Raw genomic sequence first — 17,477 nt, forward strand, 5'->3', positions numbered from 1 at the left:
TGAGAGCTCTGATTAACAGGCGTGGGGGCGGGGAAGGGGCCAGTATCCTCTTTGGTATTTTGAAAGCAGCAATTCAAGTTGTTCTTGTCAAATCAGGAAGGACCAGTCGACCTCACTCCATCTGACCCTATTACTGGGCAGACGGAGGCCCAGACAAGGGAAGGGCTCGGCCCGAGGCTACATGGTGAGACAAAGCTGGAGCCAGAGCTGGATCCCCCGGAATCGGAACCCCGCTCGCAGTTATCATCGCCTACCCAGTCGGGCAACTCCAAGCAGATGGCCTTGGGCAGAAAGCTCGTACTACTGGTTTCCTCCGTCGGACCCTAAGGTTCCTCTCCTCCACCCACTGGGCCTGGCGTCTCCCACCTCCTCTAGCATCGGGGCCTGGGGAAGATTGTTCCCCCTCGAGTCTCCACGGTGTCTGCAAGGTCGTCTGGCACCACCGAGGCCGCTCTCGCCCCGCTTCTCAATGGTCCTTCTTCTGAGGCGGTTCAGCTTCGCCCCCTGCGACCCTCCTCCTCTGCACGACCCCCCCCCCCCATTCTTATGCCGGCAGCAAATGACACCTCTTCCACCGGAGGCCAGGCCCACATCCCCGTGCCCTTGTTGAAGTTCACCTCCCCGCCAGCCCCAGTACGCCTACACCTCCCACTTCCTTTCGCTGAGCGCCGTCCTTCCGGCTGGGCCCCCTTCTAATTGGCTGGTGGTGAGCTTCCTTGGGGACTCGGCCACTCCGAGGGCGCCACACAGGCCACTCTAGCCGCCGTCCCGGGGTTTGGCCGCGCTCTTTCGGCTGCGAGCTCTATGGTGTTGGCGACGACATGTGGCGGCTCCCGGGACTCCTGGGCCGAGGTAAGGGCCTTCGGCCGCGGGTCTTGCGGCAGCTGAGACTTGGAACTGAGGAGGGGGCGGGCCGGAGGACTGAGCCAAAGCAATAGTGGGCGGTGTTAGAGCGGAAGAGAGGCGGGGTTGTTAGGGGCCGCCCTGCACTCTGAGTCAAGGGGCGGTTCGAATTTGAGGTGTGGGCGTGGCTAGTAGGAAGAGGGTGGGACTTAGAGCCAAGGAGATGGGTGGAGCCATTGGAAGGGGGAGGAGCCAAGTACCCGGAGATGGTGGGCGGAGTTCATGAAAGAGGAGTAGAGGCCAGTGCAGTAGGCGGGGCCAATGGGGTAGGCGGAGCCAATGAAAAGAGGCGCGATTTAGAGACAAAGAGCTACAAACATGGAGCGAGAGTTTGTGTATGAATGTCTGGTCATTTTAGAACAGTGGTTGTCAGCCCTAGGAGGGCGTCAGAATCACCCGGGGAGCTTTTTCAAAATATTGATGCTCAACCCTGAATGATCCTAGTTTATTTGGCTCTGGGGTGGCACGCTGGAATCTGTACTAAGCAAAAGATCCCCACGTGTATGTATCCTTGTTTAAGAACCTCTGCAGAAGCAGGTGCCAGTGTTTCCTCGGTTCCTGGCGTGGGGCTCTGTCAAGGGTCGGAGGGAAGATTGATGGGGCCACTGTTGCCTCAGTCCCGCTCATATCAAAGTGACTGATCCTTGCTCTGCACAGCTCTTCCCCGTCTGCTGGGACCTGGCCTCCGTGGGGTGACCTCCAAGTCCACCAGCCCAGATGGGCCTCAGGCTACCTCCTCCAACCTGCTGGTCCCTGTGCCCAGTTTCGACAGGTGAAAGACTGCCATTCCGTCACCCATGTGCTCCCCTAGCCTCCCTCTACTCCCACTTAGGACAGAACTTGATAGCCTCTGTTACATCTTACATCTTCTAGGTCTGGCCACCATGGCCCAGGCACAAGCAAGGGCCCAAGGTCCCATGGATGGAAGGCTGCCTTCCAGTGGATGTCTGCCCGTGACTCCCGGAACACATTGTGGGATGCCATATCATGGGTAAGGTTTCCCTAGCCCTGTCCTTGTCCTTCAGTGTGGATGAGAATGATCCTGTATGGAAGTATAGCCTAGAAACAAGAGCTAGGGCATCATTGTGGCCACACTCAAAATTTGAGTAACTCATGGCATTGGAGCATATTTGGGGAGATATTGCTACTCCCTTTCCCCCTGCTGCCCATGTATATATTCCTCCTTTCATTCAGTAAACATTTATTTAACACTTTCTTTGAGCCAGGCATTTTTTGCTAAGTACTAGGGACATAGCAGAGAACAAGGTAGATATGACTCTTGCCTTCCTGAATCTTATAATTAAATAATACTAAATAGCTAACTTTTAATTTATTAATGTATCTATATATATCATCTTATTTAATCCTTACAAAATCTTGCAGAGGAAATATAATCTCTATTTTATAGATGAGAAAACTCAGGCTCTGAAACTTTAGGTAACACTCTTAAGGTCACACAGCTATTAAGTAGAGGAACCAGATTTTACTCTGGAGCTCGTGCTCTTAGCTACTATGCTCTGCAGCTTGGTTGCTATACCTAGTATGGCTTGTAAAAGCACATAGTACATATCCTGACCCATGATCGTCGCTCAGTAAATATTTGTTAAATCTGATCTATAAAGCCAGAGGCTCAGTAACACGAGGTCTAACAAGGCAGAATCTTTGCCTCTTAGGTTCTGCTTATAAGATATTTTAAATGAAGTTGGCACTCACGTCACACTTGTCTCCATCACTTCTCATCCCTCTCACTTTCATGCTGCATACTTTGGGCAAGTGGCTTGACCTCTCTGAGCCTCAGTTGTCTCATCTGTAACTTGGTGTCATCAGCAGAGCTGAGACTGGAATGTGTCCATGCCAGGGACACTTCTCTCTGGGGAGCTATGGCCTAGGGGCATAACACACCCTGGAGAGGGATGTGTTTTCCCATTTTGTCGAAGATATGAACCCTAGGGCAATCCTATAGTGAGTCCTTCTAAAACTGGGTCTGCATCTCAGGGGTCCTGATGCCATCCCTCAGCTCTGTCACTACTGCCTATGTGAAAGGGCCTGAGCACAAGCTTATCTCCAGTGATATGGATACGTGTCCCTGTTATTGACATTGCTGGGACCTTCTCTTCCTTCAGGTCTCAGCACACACATCACTTCTACAGACAGGCTTTCCTCTACTCCTGTCTTGTCAGGAGTCCCTCTTATGCCCTGTGTAAACTCTTGATTTGTTTCCTTAGCGGCATTTGGCATAATTTGTCGTTATTATATTATTTCTCTGTGTACTTGGATGTCGTCTTTCTCCCTCAGTGAAGGTATGAACTCCATGAGGGCAGAGACTGGGTCTGTCTTGTTTGCCATTGTATACAGTGCCTGTTGCAACAAATAAGTATTTGGGTGTCTTTTCTCGTGCATAACACAGGAAGGGACAGGGAAAACCAAGCAGTCACTGGGCTAGGAGCTAGCTTAGGTCTTCTGCAGACCTGTTGGAGAAGAGACACCCATGACAAGCCTGTAGCTGTGAATGTGTGTGGTGGGGTGGCTTTGGGGTGGGGGAGGAGTTGTGCCAGGCTAGAGAAGGAGGGAGCCTGATGGGGAACTCTGACCCGTCTGCGTTTGGCTGCACGTGTGCCCAAGCCCAAACTTGCCGTGTTATCTTTTTGCCTGCTTATATTTTGTTTATTCAGTCACTCGCTCAGGCGTTTATTCAGCATGTATTTATTAGTGCTGTATCTTAGTGCTCTGCTAGGCGCTGGGGATACATAGGTGAGCAAAACAGACAGGTTCCTCCCTCGTGGTGCTTAGAGACTAACAGGAGAGACAGACCTTGATGAGTAATTGTAGAGGTGGCTGTCTAAGTACCAGTGTGATCAGGGCTCCATGGGGGAAGTTCGGGTGCTTACGAGAGTGCGCTGTGGGGGAGCGGCTACAGCCAGGAGTCAGGAAGGACTTCTCGAGGAAGTGATGTTGGAGATGTAGGCGGAGACTGAAGGAGCTGACTGGTGGAGAACTGTGTCCCCTGAAGTGCTGTCTTCCTCAGGGCACCCTGGCCGTGCTGGCCCTGCAGCTGGCAAGGCAGATCCACTTCCAGGTGTCCCTGCCAGCAGGACCTCGGCGAGCGGAGCGCTGCTTTTGGCGCAGTCCTCTGGACCGTTTCTTCTCATCTCCCTTGAGGCATCCGCGCTCCTGTGAGTTCTCAGTCTCGGGGACAGGAGAGCTGGGCTGGGAGCTTCTCTGGGCCAGGAAACATCTCTGGACACACCTCAGGAAAAGAGCCGTCAGCAGCTCCTTGCCTCTCCTATCTGCAGTCAGAGGAAGAGGAATGGGAGGAAGGTCTGTCCACCCGGCGTGTGGGCCACGCCTGTCCTCCAGGCCCCTCCCATGTCCTCCCCTCCCCTTCCATTGACAGAGCCCCGCAGGGGTCCAGGTCATTTTAGATCCTAGGAGTGGCTTCCTGCCCACTCCTCAGCCAGTTAGGTCATTCTCTGGTCAGTCATTCATCAATAATGAATGGCTATCATGCGCCGTGGTACAGAGGCAATGCAGCACAGTGATTAAGGCTCTGGAGTCACACTGTCACGGTTCAAGCCCAGAACTGCTCATACTAGTTTGGTGTCCCTGGATGAGTCACTTTTAACTTCCCTGTGCCTCAGTGTCTTCACCTATAGAATGGGGAACTAATAAAACCTACACCCACAGGTTTCTTGGAAGGACTAAATGAGTTAATACATGTCGAGGACTTAGAACAGTGCCTGGCATGTAGTATGTGCTCAGTAAGTAGCGGTTTAAGTTCTTGCCCTTAGTATTATGATTATAATCATAATCAATATTAACCATCAAACTAAGTGCTAAGTGCTGGGGCTAGAACAGTGAATAAAGTAGATCCCTCCCTGCGACTGGAAGAATTCAAGCCAAGGAGCGATTTATGCTTGGGGTGTGGGGATCAGAATAAATGTGGGCCCCTCTCCACCCCTGCGGAGGGAAGCCAGCCAAGGAAATGGAGGAGAAGGCATGTGAAGGACATGTGTCAGCAGTTTCTAGATTCTTCCTTTGGTCCGCGAAGCCTCAGGGAGGGCTCAGTCAGCCCCAGCAGGCTGAACCTATCCCCTTCTGATGTGACCGCTCTCACTGGCTCTTTCCAGCACTGCGGAGACACATTCTGCCCAGCCCTGATAGCCCGGCTCCCAGGCACACTGGCCTCAGGGAACTCAGGCTGGGCCAGGAAGAACCCTCCACTCGGCCTGAGAGCCTCTCTTCACCCAGCTCCTTGAGAACAACTGGTCTTCAGGGTGCTTCTGAGGAAGGTATGGTCTCACCTCCTAAAATCAGCAGAAGGCGGTGGCGGGGTGGGGAGTTGGGCAGATGGACATTTGTTGCTGCATATACCACATTGGGGAATTGTCATTCCTGTGAGCCCCCATGCTTTCTGGGGCAATTTGGAATGATTTTGGTTCCTGGCAGTGGTGCTGGATGGAGGGCTCTATGGACTGGGGGAGTGAGAGAAAAGGAGAACTAACACCTTCCTCCTTTGCCTTTTCCCTTGCAGATCCCAGTGACGCCGGCTTCCTGCATGCCAGCAGTAGCTTCAAGTCCAAGGCAAAGCCAGCCCAGCCTCAGCCCACTGGCGAAAAGCAGGTATTGTCCAGATTTGGCCACCTGGATCCCCGTAACATTCCCCTAGACAGGTGGCAATCCCAGTGAACTGTCCCATGATGAGTCTTTATATTTCTTCCCCAGGAACAAGATAAATCAAAAAGTCTTTCCCTCGAGGAGGCCATGACTTCCATTCAGCAGCTCTTCCAGCTCAGTGTTTCCATCGCTTTCAACTTCCTGGGTAACTGGGTGGACCCTGTCTCAAGAAGGGTGGATGGGAAAATGGAAAGGGTATGCAGTAGGTCAAGTAGAGTCAGGGCAAGGAGTGGTTTACATAAGAGAGAGTTTATTTTCTCCCAGGTAGGTCGACCAAATCTGGCCTGGTGGCACAGTGGTGTCAGGGACCTATTCTCAGTCAGATGGTTCTACCCTTCTTAAAATGGGCTCCCATCTCAAGGTTCAGTTTGCCTCATATCCAAATTCTAGCTAGCTAGAAGGGAAAGGTGGGAAAACTAAAGGACCACTCCTCCCCAACCTAAAAGTTACACAAATCATTGTCCAGAATGAAGTCTCACGGCCTTACCTAGTCACAGAGGAGCCTGGAAAATAGAGTCCTTAGCTGAATGACCATGTGCTTACCTGAAAATTCGGTTACTGTGTCAGAAGGAGAAAATAAATCTCGAATGACACCTTGAATTTTCTGCCGCACTTAGGCAAGAACAGGCTCCTGAGATTTGGAGCAGGCCCTCAAGTGCCCTTCCTTACCCACATCTGGAGACTCCAGATTCCTCTCCACCATTTGTCCTATTCTCTGCAGTGACTTGGCTTCTTTCAGGCCTTCTCATGTGGAGACCCAGACTGCCAGCAGCATCTCCTGGACTCTAGTGGGCAAGTGAGTGAGAGGCTAGGATTCATTCAGTACAAATGTATTAAGCATTCACCTTTGGTTAGGTCTTAGTTGAGGTGTTGGGGGTACAGTGATTCACAAGACAAAGTCCTTACTCTCATGGAGCTTCCATGTGAGTTGAGGGAGAGAAAAACAGCAAACTGGTAAACAAATAAAAAAGGGAATTTCAGGGCTTCCCTGATGGCGCAGTGGTTGAGAGTCCGCCTGCTGATGCAGGGGACAGGGGTTCGTGCCCTGGTCCGGGAAGATCCCACATGCCGCGGAGCCATGGCCGCTGAGCCTGCGCCGTCCGGAGCCTGTGCTCTGCAACGGGAGAGGCCACAACAGTGAGAGGCCCGCATACCGCAAAAAAAACCCCCCAAAAAACAAAGAGTATTTCAGATAGTGATAAATGTTATGGAGAAAATTAAACAGGGGGATGCATTAGTGACTTGGGCAAGGAGCAGCTCTGATTTGGAAGGCCTCGCGGATGGAAAGATCCTTGACCAGACTGACAAAAACAAGCCAGTCTTGTTTCCATCTGGAGAAAGCTTTCCAAGTAAAGGGAACCGCAAGTGCAAAGGTCCTGAGGCAGGATTGAGTTTTGTTTGTTAAAGGAACAAAGAAAAGGGTGAGCGTGGTTGTAGTTTAGCGATCACCAGGAGAGTAGAAAGAGATGAAGTCAGAGAAGCAGGCAGGGGCCAGATCAGATCAGGCCTTCTGAGCCGTGGTGGCGTGTGGTGCTTCTGAGTGAGCCAGGAAGCCATTGGAGTGTTTTACGCTGGAGCAGGAAGTGGGGGTAGTCATGTGATCTGATTTACTTTTCCAAAGATCTCTCTGCCTGCTGTGTAGACAGACGCAGGTCATAGAAATGCCAGAGGGGAAACAGGAGACTAGATTGGAGCTGTTACTGATGGCTAAGCAAAACACGATGGTGACTTGGTTTAGGTTAGAGGCAGAGGATCGGTGTGGGGGATGGGGACAGGGTGGGATCCTGTGCCCTCTCGAGTCTTCTCCTCAAGAACAGAGGGCTCTGTGAACCCTTGACAGTGAGTTTTCAGGCAGCCAGGAGGTGACTCATTCACTGCTGGCCGAACGGAGCCCGGTTCTGCCTCATTGGCTTTTTGTGATTTTTCATGGGCAGACAGTCTTCCGCGAATTTTCTTGCCCATTCCTTCCTTCATATGCATATTCATTTATTCAGCAAGTGCTAAGCACTGTGGCAGAACACAAAGGGAGCATAAGCCATAATCATATTTTGCATTTGTATAGAGCTTTCACCCTATGCAAAGTTATTTCTTCTACATTCTTTTTCTGCTTCTGCCTCCAGGATTTTACAGTCTAATTGAGGAGACAGGGCTTGTACTCTTGAAACAGTTCAGTTCCTAGAAAAAGGCTTGTGTGTGAAGTAAGTGCCGAAAGCGTGTTTAAAGCCTGAGTGTGGTCTGAAGATTCTAGAGCAGAAACAGGTTGGGAAGGTCTGATGATGGAGGCAGAAAAAGGTATCCCAGGCAGGAGAAACAGCTTGAGCAAAGGCTTAGAGTTGAGAGTAGGCTGTGCTCAGCCCCTTCCCTGTTTTCCTTTTCGTTTGGATGATAAAGAGAACATGGGCTTTGGAGCTGAGCTCTCTTTCTTATATTCTCTCACAAAGCAAGATTGACAGTGTCAGCTGAATCAGTTATGTTATGTTGGTTACAAGCAGCCTAAAACCACTTTGGCTAACCTAAGCACAAAAGGAATCTATTGGGATCTGTCGACTTGCCAAGCCTCAGAAAGGACAGGAATCAGAGAGCTCCAAGGATGCATGCGGCAGTAACTGAGAAACAGCGTCTTCAGAGTGCTGCCATCAGAATAAACCTGCGGAAGCTGTTTTCTTTCCTGTTGCAGCCAGATCAAGATTCAGACTCCTGAGAGAGGGTCTCATTGGTTGGGAAGAGGGCAGGCACATTGATTGACAGCACTGCGGGGAGGGCTGTTCCCAAAGGGAAATTAGGATGTTGTTACCAAGAGGAGGATGGTGTACAGGAGGGCAGAACCCACTGATACCTATGGCAAACCAGTGAAATATTCAGAGGATGGAAGTGCATGCGAAGTGTCCAAAAAAAAAAGAAAAGAAAGGAAGGAGCATGTGGGTATCTGACTAAGAATGTGGGGAAGTTCACAGAGCAAGCTATGTTTACGCCTAGTGCTTTCTTACAGGGACAGAGAACATGAGGGATGGAGACTACATGGCAGCCTTTTCTTACTTCCAGAAAGCAGCAGACCGTGGCTACAGCAAAGCGCAGTACAATGTGGGCTTGTGTCACGAGCACGGCAGAGGCACCCCCAGGGACCTCGGCAAGGTACTACACTTCCTCCCTGCCCCCAGGCCCATGGCCTGTGCTGCACCGCCCAGAGTGACCTCCAGAAATGAGCCGTGGGCAGGGCTTGGGAAAGTCCAGCTTCTCTCTTCTAGCCCGGAGGGAAAACTAAGAAAGAAGTCTCCAGCTTCTAGGAATTTAGACTCAAAACACAGGAAGGCCGGGGACCTTGTCTTTCTTCTTTGCAGCTGTATCCTCACGACCTAGAACGTTACCTTGATGAAGGGATCAATTAATTCTAAAAAGTAGGATAAGTATGCATAGATGTTATATATAAGAATTTATATATAACAGTTTCTTAGAATTGTATACGATGGCCAAAAAATGGGAAGAAACTTGAAGTTCCTTCAACAGAGAATTGGTTAATAAGATCTATGTGGGCCTTAAAAATGATATGCTAGATCTATATTTATTTTCAGGGAAAGATATTCATGGTGTATTGTTAAATGAAAAAGAATAGGTTACAAAAAATAGTGAGTGTAGTTTTCTCTCTCTCCCTTTCTTCCTACACACACACACATACACACACACATTTATATATGTGTGTGAGTGTATATTAACATATTTGTGTATATATGTTAATACGTACAGTACGGGGGGGGAAGAAATTTGCAAGATTGTACACTAAAATGTTAACAGAGAATGATCTTTAGGAGGCAGGATTTCTTGGAATTTTGTTTCTATTTTTGGCTTCTCTGTATTTTCTGACTAATCTATAATGATTATGTGTTATTTAATTAAACACTTCACTCCATAAAAAGGCAGCGTACAGAGTTATCAGTTGACTGGATGTTTTTCCCTTTGCCCCAGGCAGCCTCTTACTACCAGCTGGCTGCCAGCCAGGGCCACAACCTGGCTCAGTACCGCTATGCCAGGTGCCTGCTGCAGGATCCAGCCTCCTCGTGGGACCCTGAGCAGCAGAGGGCAGTGTCCATGCTGAAGCATGCTGCAGACTCAGGCTTGAGAGAGGTGAGTGCCACTGGTGGGGTTACTCCTGGGCACTTGGGGCAGGTGGGGCCTGGCAGTGACCAAGATACCTTTTTCCTTCTTCCTTGACCACAGGCCCAAGCTTTTCTCGGGGTGCTCTTCACCAAGGAGGCATACCTGGACGAGCAGAGAGCCGTGAAATATCTTTGGCTTGCAGCCAACAGTGGGGTATGAGGTGTCCATATCCAGGCATGATGGGGATCAAGTCTGATAAAGGAAGGGATTTTGGAACTGGTACCGTGCCTAGGAGACGGTTGATAAGAGCATTGGGCTGGCTTCAAGCCTTAACTCTTGCTGACTTACTGTGTGCCCCTTGGACAGGTCCAGTGGTGTGCTGGCACTGGCTTGTACCAGCCTGCGAGAATTGTTGTTAGCTTGAAGTCAGCTACGGGGAGAGCATTAGCATTAGAATTGCCAAATGCTACAAAACAGGGCTTTTTCCCCTGGAGAGCTGGTTGTTAAACATTTACTAGCATACTACTGGGCTGGTCACTTCTTGTCTTCCTCATCTCTTAAGATTGGGATACTAATGCCTGCCTGACCTGTCTACCACTTCACAGGGTTGTCGTGAGGATCAAAATCTGAGATAATAAGTGTGAAAGTGCTTTGTAAAGTGTACACGTGGAAGGTGCATCGTCACAAGTGGCTTAGTCCAGGGAAGTCAGAAGACGCGTGAGGTGAAGACATTGAGCAGTTTGGCGGGGTAGAGGATGTCTGGTTGTCTGTCACCTAGGGGTTGGCATCCAGGCAGCATGGAGTTTGTTCCACAGAGCATTAGTTCCATGGAACGTTTATAAATCACACGAGGGAAAAATGGTCAGATGCGTTTGGGAAATACTTTGTTAAACAGGTATCTTTAATGCAGGAAATCTCAGAGCTTTATGTCACTGTGAATTACTGAAAAGGCATCTGTGGGTTTGCTGTATCGTCAAGTGTCTTTGACCAGTATATTTTTTGAGTTGTATCTTAAAGGACCAGGAGCCCTGGGTTAAAGCCAGCAGGGGCCATGCACTAGAATTTCCCAGCATAGGGGCTGCTGCTTCTCTTTACTTCCTGGCCAACATAGTGATAGCGTTATTGAACTCTTGGGCATCAGAATACTTCTCCTTTTTCACTCTGTGTTGTCCAAAGTATCTGCAGTAGCCATCAAAAGGGGACCAATGTCATCAAACAGTACCTGCCTCTGTGCCTGTCTTTCTATGAAAGAGCCCCAGTCTTCCTTGGGCTCAGTGGGTTGTGTGACCATGTGTGGGACAAGCCTGGGGGCACCCTGGCTGGCATTAGTCACCCAGCATGCCAGGAGAAGTGCACAAAGGGATGTTGTGTAACACACACATAACAGCATGGGTGTTTTGGCCTAACTGTCCTAAGCTGGCCTGTAGCCATGAGTCCACCATATTTATTACATAGACTTTGACCTACGTGTTACAGAAACTCTTTAGAGGGTAGAAGAGAAATAGAACCATGGTTGGGAGATTGAATATAATGAAAATATTCATTACAGAGAGGGAGAGATGAATGATGTGGGCAACTAAAGGTGTGAAAATAATAACACTAATCTAAGCACTTTCCACATATTGACACATTTAATCCTCACGACAGGGTAATAAGGTAGGTGCTCTTATCATGCCTACTTTACAGATGAGGAAACTGAGGCACAGAGACACAGAATATGATGCCCGAGGTTACACAGCTGGTAAGTGGTGGAGCCAAGATTGGAACCCAGGCGTCTGGCTGGAGAGATTGGGCTCCTACTCACTACCTGATACTGCCTCTCCCAGGAGCCTAATTCTCAGTGAGAGGGGAGAGAGGATCCAGAGCCAGGGACAAAGAGATTAAACATGTTCTCTGTAATGTATGCTTTGTAGCTCTCTGGGTAGAGATCAGGAAGGCATTCAGGGCCTTCGGAAGCCCAGCCTCCACCCTTGCTCCTGGCTCTTTCAGGATAACATAGGAGCCCGACTCCCTGGGCTCCCAGAGCAGGGCCAAGTGCTTCCCGCAGCCTTCACTTCTGCACACTTTCAGCACCATCCTCAACACGAGAAGCCTCCACGCTGCTCTGGCTGGAAGCTCCCTGGGTGGAGGGATCCCTGTGTCCTCTGTTCTGGGCCTCTGGCTCTTCACAGTTGAGATCCCTTGGTCCCGGGAGGGTTGCAGCTGGGCCTGACCCTGCAGGGGTGAAGCACCGGCCTGCTGACTGCTGCACCTTCCTCCTGCCCCAGCGTTTCAGTTCTTCAGTCCTGCATGCGTGGGCATTTGTGTGTCTGTCCGTCTTCTCCTTTAGGATTCACAGAGCAGGTACCACTTGGGAATTTGCTATGAGAAGGGCCTTGGTGTGCAGAGGAATCTGGGAGAGGCTGTGAGATGCTACCAGCAGTCAGCAGCTCTGGGGAATGCGCCTGCCCAGGAGAGGCTCCGGACCCTCTTTTCCATGGAGGCAGCAGGTACAGATGAGAGTCAAAGCCAGCAGGTGCCTCCCCGAGCTCAGTACCCTGTGACGGAGAAGGGGGTGGCAGTAGTCTTTGGTCTCTTTGTTACTTCTGCTCCATTGGTGGGAACGAGCACAGCTTTTTGAGTCAGACAAATCAAACCTGAGTTTTAACCCCTGCTCCATTCCTGAACTTGGCCTGTATGTCTTTGCACCTCTGTTTCTTCACCTCTGAAAACTCATTAGATTGTAAAGATTAAATGAGATGGGACTTCCGTGGTGGCGCAGTGGTTAAGCATCTGCCTGCCAATGCAGGGGACACGGGTTTGAGCCCTGGTCCGGGAAGATCCCACATGCCGCGGAGCAACAAAGCCCGTGCGCCACAACTACCGAGCCTGTGCTCTAGAGCCCACGAGCCACAACTACTGAGCTCACGTGCCTAGAGCCCGTGCTCCACAACAAGAGAAGCCACCGCACTGAGATTAAATGAGATGACAGCAAAGGGCTTAGCACAGCCTGGCACACAGTAGGTGTTGAATAAATGGTAGTCACTCCAATGACTTGTCAGGAGAGACACCATCCCAAGGCTGCCTCCGTGCCCTGACTTACCATCTAGGGCTCTGGGAGCCCTGCTCACTCCTGACTCATTCGGGCTGACCTGGGTTAGTAGTGCCAGGGGAACCAAGTCCTTTAAGAAGCCCCTGCTCCAAAGTAGGAGTCTAAGAACACAGCCTGAGTAAGAGTTGCTCTCGCCTCTCCTCGCAGCCCCGGGGCCCAGCGACCTGGCAGTGAGAGGATTGAAGTCGTTTTCCAGCCCCTCCCTCTGCAGCCTGAACACCTTGCTGGCAGGAGCCTCGCGCCTGCCACATGCCTCCAGCACGGGGAACCTTGGCCTCCTCTATAGAAACGCTCGTCTCAGAGCCAGCCCCGGATCCCCCAGCAGGGCTGTTCTCCCACACCCCTACCCCTTGGAAAGGAGTCTCGTCAGACTGGGTTTCGGCTAAGGTGAGATAAAATGCAGCCACCGGTACCTCTCACTGGTGCTGGGGGGAGGGGCGGGCAGGGAGGAGATGGGATGCAGCAAAAAAAAACAGGGTGTCAGTATCCCTTTACAGGGTAGAAATTCCATGGGGGCTCAGGTTCCCAAGCAATTTCAAGTGCATGGCTAATAAACGACTTTGACCATTTCCCCTAGTTGGTAGCCTCAGCCTCACAAGTGGGCAGTGGACACATTCATTTTTTGGCCACGCCACACGGCTTGTGAGGATCTTAGTTCCCCAACCAGGGATTGAACCCGCGGCCTCAGTGGTGAAAGCGCCGAGCCCTAACCACTGGACTGCCAGGGAATTCCCCATTCACAGTCATTTCTGTGCTGTGCATAAAAAAGATTCGTTCAGTGACCTGTGAAAAACTTTGCTGAAGGTTCCAGGGACCCTGGTCCTCGCCTTAGCCTTTGCCTTGGAGCAAATCCCTTCCCGTCCCCCTTGCCAGTCTTCGATTTCCTCAGGCTTAGACCACATCATTTTTTGCCAGCGTCTGATGTGTGTGCCTCCAGTGCTTCACCAGAGGATTTTAGGTAGTATTCAAACTAATATTTTTAAATTTTAGTGTTTGTATATTAATATATATTATAAAAATGCGATTAGCATGTCATAGTGTCACAGATATTAAAAATAATGAATCAAGTAGAGAAAAAACGTTGTGACATTGCGTAAAGGGGAGCACAGATCCAGAGAGGTGGCAGAAGTCATGGGGTGGTTTCACGAATGCCTAAAACTCAGGAAACGCTGAATGACGTCCGCTTTTGTTCATCCCCAATGGATTCCCGACTGTCTCCATTTCACCTTTGATTTGGAAGGAAGGAGTTTAGTGTCTAAATGCCTGATGTAGCTGCTTGACTTTTTCAGACCTTCGCACTTCACTCAGCCCTAGAGATGGAGCCTGCGAGTTCTCAGAGAGATACCACAACTTGAATCCCAGAGAAGAGGCCAGATGTTCACCCGCCTTCCCAAAGAACCTTAAGTACCTGCCCAGCACAGTACAGAAGAAGAAAGTGTGTAAAGATCCAGGTTCTGGCCACGTCACCTTGAAGCAGTGGCCTGACTTGCTGTGTTGTTTCCTCAATTGTAGACCAAGGGCAGCGGTGTCTGCCCTCCTACCCTCCAGGGCTGATGTAGGGCATTTCACTGCGGAAAGGACGTTGGTGCTCACTTAGGCCTGAGGAGGCAGAGTGATGCCCATGGTTACCTGGCTTTATGAGTCACCAGCCCAGGACAAGGACCCCAGCCTCCCAACTCCTGGCCCAGGGCTCTTTTTTGCACAGTTCTCACTGTAATTTTAGGTGAAAGCGTTACTATCGTCCTGCCGATACAAGGGGGTAAATGGCAATTGGGCCCTTGGAGTCTTGGAGCAGGAGAGTATAGATTTTGAGATCCTCTTTTGTGAAAGGTTTGTGCCAGAAATGGATGGGAGTTTAATAAAACTGATACTGGATTGTCTCATCACTCTTGCCCTTGAGTATGTTGGGGAAAGCCAGGGAGATGGGCAGGGGAAGCAGAAAGCCGAGGCTCCATCCTCATCTCTAAACTCTCCATTAACCAATTTAAAGGGTCTTAAAAGCTTCTCCGAGAGAGAGACATAGCAAGAAATGATTTCTGAGTCAACGCTAATGATTCCAATTACTGAATTTGTGCATAGCTGTTCCCCGGCTTCTGGATGTTAGCCCAAGTTCAATAGCAGAGATGTGGTTGAGGACGGGGGGGTGGGAGGGACTGAGGCCCAAACCCCCTAGGAACTGTCCAAATGCGAAAGACCACCCAGCATGGCCAGCTCAAAGCGGGGAGGATTTGAGGAGGGGAGTTGTCCACATTTCCCTGTCTGCTGCCTGCCCCCCTCCCCAGCCTCTAGTGGTCTCATCACACTTTTCCCAGCAACTTCCTCTCACTGCTGGAGCCCTAAGCTTCGTCCAGCTCGAGTGCCTCTCCTGCCCTCTGCTCCCTTTCCAGGGCTGCCCTGCACACTGGCCTCACCCCCACTGGTCCCCTCATGTGGCTTTCTTCCACAGATGGCTCCTTGGAAGCAGGGACTTTGTCTTTGGATTCCAGTATCCTCAGCACTTAGCACAAGGTCCCGTCATGCAGGTAAGGGCTCAATACACACATTGGTTAAAGCTCCGGTTTTTAAGCTGTGCAGTGCACTAATCTCTGCAAAAAAAAAAAAAAAAAAGATTTCTGTGGTCAAATAAGTTTGGGAAACAGTGTACTAGACGTCCCCTTTTTATAGATGCACGATGCACGTCAGCATATTCAAGGTTCCAAGAAGTCCTGCAGTAAAGAACTTGGTTAACCCAGTGCTTCCCTCATAGAGTCGGGCACAGAGCCCGGCTCCCTGCAGATCGCCGATGAACCTTCCCGGGGGCACCCTCTGTGTAAAGTAAAGTGTCACTTCCTGCCTTCCCATGGAGCTCCACTTGCCAGCCTCTTCCCCTCCTGTTGTCACTTGGGCTTCTCCGATTATGGGCTCCTCTGGCCATGCCTGGGGCAGGGGGGCAGTTCGCACAGTCCGGGGACCCAGGGCCTTCTGTGTTGATGGCCAAATAGGGTTCTCCCTCCCTCTCCGTCGTTATAAGTTAAGTGCTGATCCAATTTAGGGTACCAAATGTGGAGGGAGGATATTTTTAAGCTCTCCTTGTGGAGCAGGAAGGATGGAAGAGTCGTGAGAGAAATGCTGTCAAGGGGCCAAGAATCCTCGCTGTTCAGTCCCTACGGTCTCTGTACTGCCCAGGGGATGGGCTTCCTCGCAGACCCTGGAACTGCTGTGCTTTTGCCATTAAAATTCCGTTATTAATGACTCATTGTTAGTGCCCTGAAAGGAAATGTGAGGGGAGGCTAGGGAGGTGGCCTTTGTTAGCAGGGCCAGCCTGGGTCAGGACGACCCGAGGTTCGAGCCCTGATGCCCTCAGCAATGAGCCCTTTGCGCAAGGCTCTGCTGCCTCAGTTTCCTCATCCGGAGATGCTGTTTTCAGGGAGCCCTGACACTGTGGAGGGAATGAGGCTGTTTGGTTCATTATATCTTCAGTACTAATACAGGGCAGGGCACTTAGTAAATGTTCAGTAAATATTCATTCAGTGAATGAGGGATTCTATGCGTTGTCTTTTCTCCACCGGACACCAGCACCAAACCTACCCAGCAACATAGGAGGTGCTTTAAAATATCTGTTGAATGAATGATTCTGTATACCCCTCCCCTGACTGCCATTCCTAGTGCTACTTCTGACCTGTAGTAATTGCTCAGCAAATATAAAATGTTTGTTGAATGAGCGTTTCTGATCGTGCCCCCCACCCCAGACCCATTATATTGTGCCCAGTACTCAGTAGGGACTGGAAAACACTGATCTATTTTCTAGGTCCACACTATGTGCCAGGCTGAGCCTGTGCTAAAACTCCTCCCTCCCCTCCCCTGTCCTCTCTTCTCGTGTTGGAGATTTGGTTCTCTCCAGAGTCCCAAGGGTGGTAGTTGCCATCTCACTCATTTCAGTCAGAGGAGAGGTAGGGATCAGTGAACTGCCAAGCTGAAGTTGGGTCACAGACAAGGAGGCTTCCTGTCAATCTCAGGACGGCCCCCAGGCTCCGAGTGAGCACTGCATTGCCCTCCTGGTGCTGGAGGACGGCTGACTATTGATAAAAAATGTCCCTCTGCGCTTTCCAAATTAAGACGACATTTAACTGAGTGCTCGCTGGCTCGCCAGCTCCTTCAGTCTCCCGGGGGACAGAGCCCATCTTGGTGGAAACGGTTTTGAGCACGTCCAAGGTCTCAGCTCTGACATCTCGGCTTATGTCAAGAAGTTTCTGTAACCTTTCTGTTCAGCAGACTCAGTTCTGTCAGCATGCACACTGTCTCACTCTCAGTCGGTTATTGGGTATAAGGTCTGGCATCAGCCTGCTTGGAGGGGTTGCAACGTTCGGGTGAGAGCACTTAACCCTCACGTACCTACAACCCCTCCCTGATCAAAGGTCGGTTGCCTCAGAACAGGAACAGCTCTACCCATGAGTTCTCCAGGTTCGGCGGGGAATAGAGGATCACAGTGGGCCTTAATCTTATTTAGGTCACAGACCCCTTTGAGAATGAGATGAAAGCACTGACTCCTTCCCATAGAAAAATGCACATCTTCCCAATTTTGCATGCAGTTCAGCAGGTTCTTAGATCCTGAAGCCCAACCAAGAACCCCAGGTTAAGAACCCTTGATGTATTAGAAAGAACATCATCCTGAACCTCAGATGCAGATGCTAGCCCTGTCACAAGCCTGCCGTGTGGCTCTGGGCCAGTCAGCTCTTTC

At 50.5% G+C, this 17,477-nt stretch overlaps 1 protein-coding gene across 2 annotated transcripts; it reads left to right on the forward strand.

The window, feature by feature from the left end:
- Positions 1 to 731: 731 nt before the first annotated feature.
- On the forward strand, positions 732 to 14,189 carry DELE1 (DAP3 binding cell death enhancer 1). 2 transcript variants are annotated; one of them, XM_082650474.1, is made up of 13 exons: positions 733 to 852; positions 1,561 to 1,675; positions 1,777 to 1,894; positions 3,929 to 4,076; positions 5,031 to 5,192; positions 5,435 to 5,523; positions 5,626 to 5,722; positions 8,567 to 8,709; positions 9,538 to 9,696; positions 9,790 to 9,882; positions 11,999 to 12,158; positions 12,908 to 13,147; positions 14,050 to 14,189. In XM_082650474.1, the coding sequence occupies exons 1-12, from the start codon at positions 822 to 824 to the stop codon at positions 13,144 to 13,146; spliced, it is 1,554 nt and encodes a 517-aa protein (XP_082506600.1). In that variant the 5' UTR covers positions 733 to 821; the 3' UTR covers position 13,147; positions 14,050 to 14,189. The 2 variants fall into 2 exon arrangements, with proteins under 2 accessions (XP_082506601.1, XP_082506600.1); XM_082650475.1 differs by lacking the exon at positions 1,561 to 1,675 and having other exon boundaries at positions 732 to 852.
- The last annotated feature ends 3,288 nt before the right edge of the window (positions 14,190 to 17,477 follow it).

This window comes from Grampus griseus (assembly GCF_964374135.1).
Source record: "Grampus griseus genome assembly, chromosome: 3".
Taxonomy (NCBI): domain Eukaryota; kingdom Metazoa; phylum Chordata; class Mammalia; order Artiodactyla; family Delphinidae; genus Grampus; species Grampus griseus.

What these genes read in the sequence shown, in the direction of transcription:
- DELE1 (XM_082650474.1), top strand. Translation starts at nt 822, where the DNA reads ATGTGGCGGCTCCCGGGACTCCTGGGCCGAG. An exon ending in TGTGGGATGCCATATCATGG is followed by an intron (nt 1,895 to 3,928) that starts GTAAGGTTTCCC and finishes TGTCTTCCTCAG; the next exon opens with GGCACCCTGGCCGTGCTGGC. An exon ending in AGCCCACTGGCGAAAAGCAG is followed by an intron (nt 5,524 to 5,625) that starts GTATTGTCCAGA and finishes TTTCTTCCCCAG; the next exon opens with GAACAAGATAAATCAAAAAG.